The sequence below is a fragment of the Neltuma alba genome, unplaced genomic scaffold, assembly GCF_004799145.2.
Source record: "Neltuma alba isolate B1F8T4 unplaced genomic scaffold, ASM479914v2 tig00013398_pilon, whole genome shotgun sequence".
Lineage (NCBI taxonomy): Eukaryota > Viridiplantae > Streptophyta > Magnoliopsida > Fabales > Fabaceae > Neltuma > Neltuma alba.
The window spans coordinates 29562-42652 of NW_021637656.1; the positions used below are offsets into that span (position 1 = coordinate 29562).

Sequence of the window (13091 nt, forward strand, 5' to 3'; positions counted from 1 at the left end):
TTTTTTTTTACTGTGTAGGATTGTGCAATTTATTTTTAGCGAGTATAATTTTTTTCAGTTTTGCGTAACATATCTTCAACTATGTCCAAACATTTCTCATTTTCCCCCTAAAATAGGGCTATGCAATTGATCTTTAGCTTGTATGACTTTTCTTAATTTGTATGTAATTTATCTTTAATTATATGCAAATTGAAGACATTTATACATAACTGTATGTTAAAATTTTTAATAGGAAAATTTTTAGCAATTTTTCATACTATTTATAAGAGAACTTATTTTTTCCTATAACAAAATATAAAATACCATTCTCAACTTAAATTATCTTTTATAGTTTAGGATTTATGAAGGATGAATTAGTACATAAAATTTATTCAAATATAAGATAAATTTCGCAAAAAAAAAAATCTTTTTATCGTATTCTTATCGATATTAATTATTTGAATTTAAATGTATATTTAAATAGAAGCAAAGTCAGTGTAAGAAGATAAAATGTAAAGGAGATTATTAAAGCACATACTACCTCCGGATGTAATGCTAATTTGACTTATAATTTAGTCCTCAGTCCACTTTATCTCCAATATTTATCTATTTTGCCCTCAAGTAATTCATAAATTAGTTCCATATGTTAAGGAGTTAGTATCTATAGGTAATTCAAACATACATGATTAACAAAGGTATTTTAGAAAAGACAACATCTATTTATCTACTATGTCTCTCATATTTATCTATTTTTAAAGTAATTCTTGTAATAATAGTGGTTTTAGCCAATACACTTAATTAAGAAGGATATTTTAAGAAAGACAACACATATTTATTACAAATGACTAACTTAACTAATTTTCTTAATATACTCAAATTAGTCAACTCTTAATATACTCAAATTAGTCAACTAACTCTTATATTAAGGACTGGAGGTAGTATTAATATGTCAGATTTTTTTTTTCAAAATTTTTAATATGTCTTTAATTTTTTTAATCCATTGTCTCCATAAATTTCTTTTACAAGTGAAGATAAGGTTATAAGTAAGACAATACTACCCCACATTCTTAATATAAGATCCAATTAACTAATTTAGAAAAATTAAGAAAAGTACTCCCTCCGTTTCAAAATATAAGTTAAACTTTGTTGGAGGAACTTGATTTTTTTATAAGATAACATTCAATTTTGTCTAAGCATTTAATGAGTTTTTTTTTTTCAATTTTACCCTAGATATTCTTTTTTCTTTTTTGATTCATTTATTATATCTTTTACTTATTCTCTTTATTAATAAGAGCATATTTTAAAAAAAATACATGCCTTACCTATTTAATAAACATAAATTAATAAATTTTATCTCATATTTTAAATAATAGAAAGTATCCAATTACTTAATTATAGCACATATTACCTGATCTTTCTAAAATACTTGCGTATACTATTAGATTATATATCAATTTATAAGTAAGATAAATTAATTTAGATAAAATAATAAATATAAATATTTTAAAATAATTTAGTAACTTTCTCGTTGAAATCAGTTAACTATATCGGAGGCAGCAACAAGAATTCATATCGTCAAACAAAAGTTTTCTGTCAAAGAAACAAATGGAGCACGTAAAGCTCACGCTGCATTCTGTGCAAATGCAAAGCATAACTACGAAAAGTTTATGAAATACTAATCCTCCACAATTAGTCAATAATTAACACACGCTTTGCTCTTAACTCAAGCCAAAGGAGGAAGAATCTGAACTTTGAACAATGAGAATCTGAGTGAAAAAAACGATGAAGTATTTGAATGGAAATTCTGACTTGATTTTAGTTCAAACCTTCAAAGTCAAATTCGCTATTTATTTTTGTGTGTCATTACTTGAAGTAGGTAACTAGGCAAGGTTGGAAGCAAAAGATTAGTACTAATTCAAAGGAAAATCTCCTAACGGATCCTTTTTTTTTTTGTAAATTTTTGGACAAGAATTTCGACGGAAATATCAAGGCTGGGCACATTGCGTGGTGTTCGTACGCGTTAACGGGGAAAATCCTGTAATATTCCGTATGATTTAAACTGAAACATCATTGGTCAAGAAAATTATAATGAAATCAACGTTGGTTTCAGTGGAAGTTTGATTGTTTAGATACAAAGTATCAAGTTTGAATGCACATGAATATGGAAAACATTTTTGGGATTGTTTAACTGGATTCGATAATATTCGAATTTGATCCAATCATATAGTTATACTCCTCCAGTCCTTATTATAAGACTCTATTTGACTTTTTATTTGGTCCTAATTATAAGACCCAAATCCATTTGTCTCTTATATTTATACATTTTTTCCAAGATAATCCTCTAATAATGATAGTTTTAGCCAATATACTCATTAGCAAGGATATTTTAGGATGATAACACTTATTTATTATAAATAACCAACTTAACTTACTTCCTTAATCTCCTCAAATAAGTCAATTGGGTCTTATAATTAGGACCGGAGGAGTATCATAAAAAGAAAGTCATATTAAACTAGTATATTTTTTTAAAAAAATAATTAATTGACCTAATCAATACACAGAGGACAATAGGCATACACGCAAAACACTTTTTATGGGGTAAAGACCCAATACTAATACTACCTCCGGTAGTTAATACTATTTCTAATTCTTAATATAAGACTATATTTGATTTTTATTTTGGTTTTAAATATAAAACTCCAATTCATTTTGTCTCTCATATTTATGCATTTTTTTCCAAGGTAGTCCTTCTAATAATTGTAGTTCTAGCCAATATAGTTGATTAGTAAAGATATTTTATGAGAGACAATATATATTTATTACAAATAATTAACTTAACTTCTTTCCTTAATCTCCTCAAATTAGTCAACTGGGTCTTATAAATAGGATCGGAGTTAGTATAAGATATTGTTTGACTTTTATTTTAGTCCTAAATATACTATCTTAATCCATTTTGTTTCTCATATTTATACTTTTTTTTTCAAGATGGTCTTTCTAACAATGATAATTCTAACCAACACACTTAATTGGTAAGGATATTTTAAGAAAAATAACACTTATTTATTACAAATAACTAACTTAATTTCTTTTCTTAATTTTCCTCAAATTAGCTAACTAATTTTTATAATTAGAACCGGAGGTAGTATTTGCTTTACCACTCACATGTTGTAACCGCCCGCGCTTTTGAGGAGACACGTCTCAAAATACATGAATCGATCGGAGGAGACTTCTCATCGAGTTAGATCGAACGGTTTCAATTGATTCGAGTGAAATAAAAACAAATCCCAAGTTATTGGGGAGGGGAGGGGGGGAAGGACTCTTATTATTAAAGTCACTTCTTACAGAGAAAGTAATTAACCAGAAAAATTAACCAAAAGAACATTAATCCAAAGGTTAAGGTGTATCTAGTAACATCAAATATTTTGCCAGGTATGGCTAACATCCTAAAATATTTCGTAATGTACTTAGCATCCTAAAATATTTTTTTAAGTGTGTTCTGTATCCTAAAATATTTTGTGATGTGCTGATACCTTGAATTTTTTTTTTAGTAAAATAATCTGACTACCCTTCTAATTTGCATTAATTACACAAACCTCTCTTCTATTTTAAAAACATACAGTTTAGTTCAATTAGTTAACACCTTTAGGAATATTTTAATAATATTATTTTAAACTGAAATTTATATCAAAATAAAATTTATTTATTATTTTATTCCTCATTCTAATGAATTTCTAAATTATATTTCTATAGTTACATCAATTTCATTCAGTTAAGGCAAACATAAAAGATTTGATTAAAATTTAACTAATTTTATGATTTAAAGTAAAATATGAAAATTATAAAATCTTATGATTTGGATCAAAATTAATAAATTTTATACCATATTAGAAATTTTAAAGATAATTATTTTTTGATTTCATAAAACATTTTTTGGAAACTATAAATGTCTGAATAATTATTAATTTAAAAAGGGGTATTTTGGTCAAAAAATTAATTTAAAGTCAAACATAACAGTTAACTAACGGTTTGGGTAGATGAAAATAAAATTTTAAATATAAGAAGAAGGTTTGTATAACGTATGTTTTAATTGTAAGGGAGGTTTATATACATTTTCAAAATAAAAAGAAGGTTTCGGTAATTGAGGTAAAATATAAGGATAATCGGTATATTTTACTCTTATTTTTTTTAAATGCATTTAACACCCTAAAAATACTTTATAATACTTGATATACATTCATTTAACGAGTCTTTTGAAGAGCTAATGATGAAATTAAAACTATTCATAAAACAATATTTAAAAGCACAATTGCTTCTGAAAAAATTAATACTTTAATAGCAAAATTACTTCAAAAATATTTTTGGATGCTGAATGCTCCTGAAAAAATATTTCAAAGTACTAGATACACCACAGAATACTTTAAAGTATTAGATACATCTAATAAAATACTTTAAAATGCTAAACACATGTTAACCCCTTAATTCAAATTAATGTTAATTAATAATAGGTAACTTGAAGTAATTTACTAAGTACATCCAATATTCTAAAGTATTTTATAGTATATCCATCATTATAAACTAATTTTTTTTAAGTGTATCAAATATCCTAAAATATTTTTTTAATATAATTTTATACTTCATGATTCAATGTGCTGAATGCACACAAAATAATTAAAAATTTTGGATACACATTAAAAAAATATTTTATAGTACTGAATACACTATAATATAATTTATAATGCTGAACACATCTAAAAAAATACTTCAAAATAATAGATACACTACAAAATAACCCATTAGTAGATTATAACAAACCACCGGCCGTTTGGCCCAGTGGCATGCGTGTGCGTGGAGTGCGCATGTGCGGGTTCGATCCCGTTCCTTGTAACAAAAAAAAAAGATTATAACAAACATAATAACGGCATATAATAATATAATGACATTGTAAAAGAACATAAAATAGCCTTATTTTGTATTCTCGTTTGCATACATAGGAGAACACCTGTCAATTGTACAAAAAATAATAAATTACTTTTGATCCTGAGCTCACTCAATCCATCAAATGCAAAGCCTCATAGATCCAGATGGATGAGTCGGATTACTCCAAAACGACACCTTCAACAACCTCATTTTATCTTTGACCTGCAAGATAAGCCAAAATATCTAAAATTCAACATAAAATTACACATTTGTTCATAGTTATCATATGATATCCAACATTATTGGTTAGATTTGAGTATTATGCAATTCAATTAGGAAACTCGAGGCATTTTCTGTATCCATACATACATTTGAGCCTCCTTTTCAAACGCGACAGGAGCCATGCTTAAAGAAACTAGAAACTTTTACCTATAAGCTTTGCAGTTGTCCTAAGCATAGCTCCAGGCAGTTTATTGTGAAAACCTGTCAGTTGCTGCAAAGCATAGACAGCTCTCGTCTATCCGTGGCTCTTTCAGGTCTCCATGCAGCCAGATAGGATGGATTCATACCAGTGAGCGGGCAACAGAATGACAATGTTGTTGGTACAAACATTAATTAGTACCCAAGTCATTTCCCTCAGATAATTGGGAGTCATTTATACTCTCTGTTTCATATCATTTTCATCCCCAATAAATAACTCGAACTTGTGGAATTTGAAACCCATGACTGTCTCTTGCTCCTTCTTGTACACAAAGCAAAACTCAGATGGTTCACCTCATTGAGCAAATTGACGAGCTCGTTATTTTTAAATTTCATACAACGCTGCTGAGACAGCTATTCATATCCATAGTCACGGGTATATCCTCCTTCAACATCTCATCCTTCAAACGCAAGGCTTCTTCATGCCTCCCTTCCTTTAAGTGGACATCAATCATCAACTTATAGGCAACTACGTCTGGCTCAATCCCCATGGCCACCATCTCTTCGAAAAGAGCAAGAACTTCAGCTCTATTTTCTACTGAGTTGTGACCATGCATTAATGATGAGTATGTTACAGCGGTTGGTTTCAGATCTCTCGCCTGCATCTCAATGAAGAGCTGCTTAGCTTTCTCCATATTTTGATCCTTACAATGGTGATCAATCAGAATTGTGTAAGTGATATGATTGCGTGAGATCTTCTTTTCCGACATCTCTTCCCACAATTGATAGGCTCCTTGCAACTTATTATTTTTGCAAAAACCATCAAGTAATATGTTGTAAGAGACAGTAGAGGCCATTCCCTGGCGCAACATTTCTTCAAGTAGATTTTGAGCCTCTTCTAAAAGACCCTTTCTGCAATATAGACTGAGAAGGGAATTGTAGATAAAGTTGTCAGGTTGGACACCTTTCTGAGTCATATCATTCACCAACCGTAAACCCTCATCCAGATTTCCAGACTTGCAGTATCCATCAAAAATTGTCGTATATGTCACAATATTTGGTACCAAACCAGATTCCAATAGGCCATCAAATAAGGTCTTAGCCCTTTCAAGTTCACCAGCCTTACACAGCCCGTCAATCAAGACATTATAGATAACAATTTCAGGTTTTATGCCTTTTTCATTCATTTCTTCAAGAAGTTGAAAAGCTTTCTCCATTTCACCTTTTTTACAGAAGCCATTAATGATAGAACCATAAGTAAAAACATCCGGAGCCAACCCTCTGCTATTGAGCTCCGAAAAGAGGGTCATTGCTTCTTGCATTTTTCCATTCTTTGAAAGACCACTAATGAGCACACTGTATGTTTTAACATCTGGGAAAACACCTCTTGCAAGCATGCTCCTAAATATGGTGAAGGCTTCTGTTACATTCCCAGCTTTGCAGTGGCCATCAATTAAGAGCGTATAAATTACGTCATCTGGCATGACACCATCCTCTATCATGTCATTGAAAATCAAGTCAGCCATCTGCATGTTTCCTGACTTACTGTATGCTTGGATAAAAGCTCCATATGTATACGTATTAGGCTTTAATTGACTTTTCAACATTTCATCTAAATAAACCTTTGCTTCTTCTATCTTCTGGGCCCTACATAGTCCCACGATAATAGAATTGTAGCAGAAGACATCTAACGGGATCCCCTGCTCTTTCATGCTCTCCAGTATTTTTCTCATCTTTTTCACTCTGCCTTCCTTGGCATTAGCTGAAATAAGGGCGGTGAAGATAACAACATTTGGTTTTAAACCACTTCTGACCATTTCCTCCAAGAAAGCATCAGCCTCAGGAAGCTTACCACATCTGCAAAGCCCATTAATAATAACACTGTAAGTTATCTCAGAGGGTTTCAAGCTTTGTTTCTTCATCTCATCAAATAACTTAAAGGCAGTATCCATATCACCCTTCCTGCAGTATCCCTCAATCAAAGTTGTATAAGTTCTTGAGTTCAATCTAATTCCTAAGCTTTTTATCTCATCTAGAATTTCTCCAGCCCTATCCATCCTACCTGCCTTAGACAAGCCATTAAGAAGGGTGTTATATACGACCACATCTTCAACGAGACCATTTTTTAACATTTCATTCTTCATTTTAAAAGCCTCTTCCACATTACCTTGCTTCATAAAAGCATCAATGAGAGCATTATAGCTGAGAGAATCAGGCTTCAATCCCACATTAACCATTTCTGATAAAATTAATTTTGCTTCACTGAGGTGCTTTTTCATGCAAAAACCATTAATAAGAGCTAAATAAGTGAATTTGTCCGGGGCCATCTGATTCTCAACCATATATTTTTTAATTTTCATTGCTTCATCAAGTAAACCTGCTTTACACAAACCATCAACAATCACATTATAAGTCACTTTAGTAGGTCTGCAACCTTTATCTACCATTTCACTGAGGACCCTTTTCCCCTCACAGGTGTTACCAGACTTGAAGTGTGCGTTAATTATAGATGTGTAAGTGTAAGCATCAAATGGCATATTCATCGCTGACATTTTATCACAAACTTTCCAAAACAAATCAAATTTGCGCGCCTTTAACAAGTCACTCAATAATGAGTTGGCAGTCAACAAACGAGGCACAAAATTGATCCTCTCTGATTCCAAAAGCACATGAGAAGCCTCATCCAACAAACCCAATTTCCTGTAACTATCAATTAACATTTCAAAGACCACTGAATCAGACCTCTGATTACTTGCCTCCCGATAACAACCATCAATAGAATCCAAAATATCAAATGGAGGCTTGAAATCTCGTGCCATACGGCCAATTATGTCAGAAGCCGGGCCATAAAACTTTGAATCACAGAGAGCAACAACAAGAATACATAAGGTATCCAAATCTCGAAGTGTACCCATTTTTTGTTCGGACCAATGGAAGAAGCTGAGAAGACGCCGAGGGTCACCCCTACGGTTTTGGTGTATGACAGATTGGATTACATCCGGATTCAGCTTGGATAAGATGCTTGGGGAATCCATATGAAGGTGCCAATTGTCAAGCTTGAGAATGTTTGTGATCTCCTGCACTGTGTCTTGGGTCTGTGCAATGCTATAGTACACTGCTTTATGAGAAGAATAGTGGCATCTTGCGAGAATATTACGGTTCTTATGTAAAAATCTCCACATTTTGCTCTTGAATAGATGAATTGATTAAACTCAGACGAGCTATGCAAAATGTGAGAGGAAGAGGAATAAGCCGCTCATAAATTCTCGGGAAAATTAGAGTGAAGGACCTAGAGGAAACAATAATTATTAGAGAAGATCATAAAATTGTAATTATGTAAAAGTACCAAATACCAAAATATAAATTTAAAAATACTGAATTGCCCCTAGCCAAAACTCCTACATTCGCTCCAACCACATCTCAGTTACATGTTCCCTACAGTCGATCACCTACTCTATTTAAAAAGGCCTTGCTTCTTTGCTTAGGAGTACCGTCGCTTATTAGAAAAAGCCCCAAGCTTAAAGGTATCGGATGGGAATCACAGCATTACTGTTAGCAACCCAGAACCATCCAGGTTTATTTTGACCGATACATTAGTTTCTGTAGTGACCCTTTTGACCTCTCCAATTATATCTCCTGAAGATGACCAGACAAATATACAAAATCACATGTGCATTCCAAAATGTTGAGCAACTACTTTATAATCATCTGAAACGTTTTACTAGGCTTCTTACCAAAACAAATGCATCTAGTTATCATCACGGAACGCAGATATGAAGTAGGTGCAACATTTTACCACAACTTCAATATTTCCCTTTTTGACAGAAGACAGGAGACAAAGTCCCCCCAAAAAAAAGCCCTTTAACGAAGACATAGAACCCAATGAAAAGCGGCAATCATCCTAATGGAGAAATCGAGAAGAGAAAAAACTAAGTTTATCAGGCTCGGAAGAGTTGAACGCATAAATAAGTGATTAGGACAAAGGGCATATTTGTTCTTGTGCGAGCAGCAGGTTTACATTTTCTTCCAATAAATTAATGGTCCAATGAAATGGCGAAGTAAAAGAAGTCTTTATGGAAGATATAGGGGGGGAAAAAGCCAAAACTTTAAACATTCAAGATGTTCCTAGAATCAAAATAACGACCAATAATAAAAGTTCATAAATTTGGAGACAACACAGCAAGGCAAGCATAGACAACTAGAAACCAATTTCAATCCAGGGAAGTAGAAAACATTTTTCACTCATTTGTAGCAAGACAACAAGAAGCACATCAATACATGGGCAGCGGCAGATCTTACACAGGAAAGCCTTGATGCAGCGGAAAATATGCCCTCGTTGGCCTGTAACCTTCTTCACCTCCTTCTCTCAGAATCAGAAATTCCTCTTTTTGTTTTTCCAGGAAAGTGAGGGATGATGTCTTCACTTGGAATGGGGGGAAGCCAGCGAATGACGAAGGCAGTGGCACAGAATACAGATTGCTTCTGCTTTCTCTTCATTCACATTGCCTTTCCTCTTCTACTTTATTAGAGGACGACTCGTGATGTGCGAGCCCAAGACGAGGAGAAAATTAATGGTGTGTTTGGTTCAACGAAGTGGAGGGGAGGGAAGGGAAGGGAAGGGAAGAGGAGAGGAGGGGTTCTAATGAATGGGAAGAGAGGGAAGGTGTTCTAATATTACCTTATTTGGTTCAGGAGGGAAGGGGAGGGGAGAGATTTTTATATGACCAACTTTGCCCTTATTTTATTTTTATATAACAAAATATTTTTATATGCCTTTTAATATGCTTACTAATTTTATTAATTAGTTAAAATTTCAGAAACTTGTTACCTTACTCAAATATCAGAAATTATTTTTATATGCATTTTAAATGATGATTTTATTAATAACCTAATATGTCATTAATTTTAATATGCTTTTTAAAATCTTTTACCTCTCTAAAATATGATAAAATTAGAAAATTAAGTTGGATAAAAAGAGACAAGACCCCAACCACAATACAAGATCCTCCATACACTAGGAAATTATATTTAAACCTCCATTTTAGACAATAATGACCAAAACAATGTTGGAATTGGAGTGCCGCAAGACTATGAACTGTGAGAAAATTCTCTATTGGTAAGTTGCAAATTAAAAACACAAAATTGTAGCTCACTGCAAGTGTAAATTTTGTAAGTTACATAATCGATGGGGAAACAACCCCCTTCAAAACCTTAATTGCAAGGAGAATGCTATGATGTGAATTTCAGAGCCACGGGCCAATCCCTTCTAAGTTAATACTTTAAACAATAAGAATATAATGAGGGGTATCAACTGAGTACATAAGGTTGCACATCAAACTTCTACAAGGCTGAAAGGCAAAGTCACAAGCAATCAGTTTAATGAAAATGAAGATCACCATAGGACTGGTAATACAAATCAATCTATCTATGTCCCACGTGATCATGAAGTCGCACAAACAGTAAACACAGAGAAAAAGCAACTGTTCAAGATTAGTTGATTGTGAGAGTCAAGCACGCAGCACCTCAAGCAATTAGATTGGGACCTTAATTGTACTAATAATGCAACAGCATCCTTAACTTGAACTTTCAAACATGCCATACAGCCTCACAGTACGGTCTCAAAAATGATTGAGCATAACCATCAAATTAGACAAGGAACAAAGTAGACCAAATAGAAAGCCACAAGATTCCAACGCAAAAACAATCACTTTGGATGGGCCCCCTCGAACAGGGAAGTCACATTTACCAAAGGCTGTAGCTACACAGGCAAAATCCACATTCATTATATATACTATATTGCATTCCTCATGGCGAAGACGTCGGGGTTGGCTCACTATGGAATGAATACTGTTATATGGAACTCAATCAAGGATGCCTTAACCAAAAAGCTATATCAATTTTGAACTTAATCTTCTTTAAAGTGCATATCGATATTCCCGACATATGTATTGCATTTAAAAACTTCAGCTTTTTGGTTTTGTTTAGTCAGACTTCAACTTCTAATGTATGTAACAACTTCGACGCTTCTTGGTTTATCCTACATTGCAAGTCAGAGAATTTTAAGTTCGATTAATTGTGAGAGAAACTAGAAACAAAGAAGAAATGGGAAATCTGAATCAAAGAAGAAAAGGAATAAAACCAGAAACATGAAACCAGATAGTTGAGACAAGCATGAGCAAAACAAGGACGAAGAACATAAGAATATCTATAATCTAGAAGAAATACTCACCTGACGACAATAAAAATGGATAGAAGAAAAAAGGCTGCGGCAGAGGGACCAGGTGGCGCCGACGACGACTGGAGGAGGAGATGCGACAGGCACCGATGCGGGCAGAAGAGCGGCTGAACCCCGAAGCGAAAGAAACGAGAAGGGCTTACAAGTAGGGAAATTTTCAGTTAGCCCCTCTAGAGAGATTTAATTTCCAACTGCCCCGTAAGGTTCTGAAACTTCGTTCATCCCCTTTGACTAATATAATATAGGGTTAAGGTGCACCCAGCACCCTAAATATTTTTTCAGATGTACCCAGTGGCTTAAAGTAAATTATGGTGCAATTTTACCCTCAAAGTAATTAAAATGGTACACCGGTATCCTATGCTAACAGATCTGTTACTTTGACTGTGAAATTGATGAGTCAGCACAAGTTTGATCAAAATAATCTGACCTGGCATGTCTAATAAACAGGTGACATGGCTTTTCTTGTTAATTCCATTGTTTTGTCTGAATATTACTCCTCTGGTCCTATTTATAAGGCACTTCCAGTATGTTTCACACAAATCAAGGAAAACCTTAAATTTCATTAACTCTCATTTAAATTTTAATAACTTTTCAACTTTATCCCTATTTAATATATATTATACCTCATATAAACAAAGTCAATACAATAATAAATGAGGGGTAAATTTATACATCCATACAAAAAATTTCTCTCATTGCCTTATAAATAGGACCAAAAAATATATTCTCTCTCTACCCTATAAATAGGACCAGAGGAGTATCTCTGAAAAAATTTCTTACTCTGAAAAAAATTCCAAGAGCCGAAGAGAGCATTTACTGAACAGAGAAAACAAAGCAGTGGCAGACAAAAAAAATTCCACATTACCTGCTTATTAGACATGCCAGGTCAGATTATTTTCGTTAAACTTGTGCTGACTCATTAATTTCACAGTCAAAGTAACAGATCTGTTAACATAGGATACCGGTGCATCATTTTAATTACTTTGAGGGCAAAATTGCACCATAAATTACTTTAGGCCACTGGGTGCACCTGGAAAAATACTTGGGGGTGCTGGATGCACTTTAACCCCAAAAAAATTCCACATCACCTGCTTATTAGACATGCCACGTCAGATTATTTTGGTCAAACTTGTGCTGACTCATCAATTTAACGGTCAAAGTAACAGATCTGTTAGCATGGGATACCGGTGCACTATTTTAATTACTTTGAGGGCAAAATTGCACCATAAATTACTTTAAGCCACTGGGTGCACCTGACAAAATACTTGGGGGTACTGGATGCACCTTAACCCTATAATATAATTATGCCCTTGCATTTTTTTTTTCCAGTTTCAGTAGCCAGCTAGCTGGTGCTCCAGCCACTGATGGCTAGAGCTCCTCCAGCCAAAGAATTTTTTTCAAAAATAGGATGGCAAATGAAGAATTTGATTCCATGCCTATTGACAGACCAAAAAATTTAAAACCATAACATCATTATTTTTATTCCTAAAATTTAATTAAATTTATATATAAATACTCCCTCCAGTTCAAATTATAAGCT

At 33.1% G+C, this 13091-nt stretch overlaps 1 protein-coding gene across 2 annotated transcripts; it reads right to left on the reverse strand.

Annotated features, from left to right (window-relative positions):
* Nucleotides 1-4877: 4877 nt before the first annotated feature.
* On the reverse strand, nt 4878-11686 carry LOC114737027 (pentatricopeptide repeat-containing protein At5g61990, mitochondrial). Of its 2 annotated transcripts, XM_028924918.1 has the most exons (4): nt 11546-11686; nt 9616-10664; nt 5326-8605; nt 4878-5118 (listed from the first exon to the last, which is right to left on the reverse strand). In XM_028924918.1, exon 3 carries the CDS (start codon nt 8496-8498, stop codon nt 5709-5711), a length of 2790 nt encoding a protein of 929 aa, XP_028780751.1. In that variant the 5' UTR covers nt 8499-8605; nt 9616-10664; nt 11546-11686; the 3' UTR covers nt 4878-5118; nt 5326-5708. The 2 variants fall into 2 exon arrangements, with proteins under 2 accessions (XP_028780751.1, XP_028780752.1); XM_028924919.1 differs by lacking the exon at nt 9616-10664.
* Between the last annotated feature and the right edge of the window lie 1405 nt (nt 11687-13091).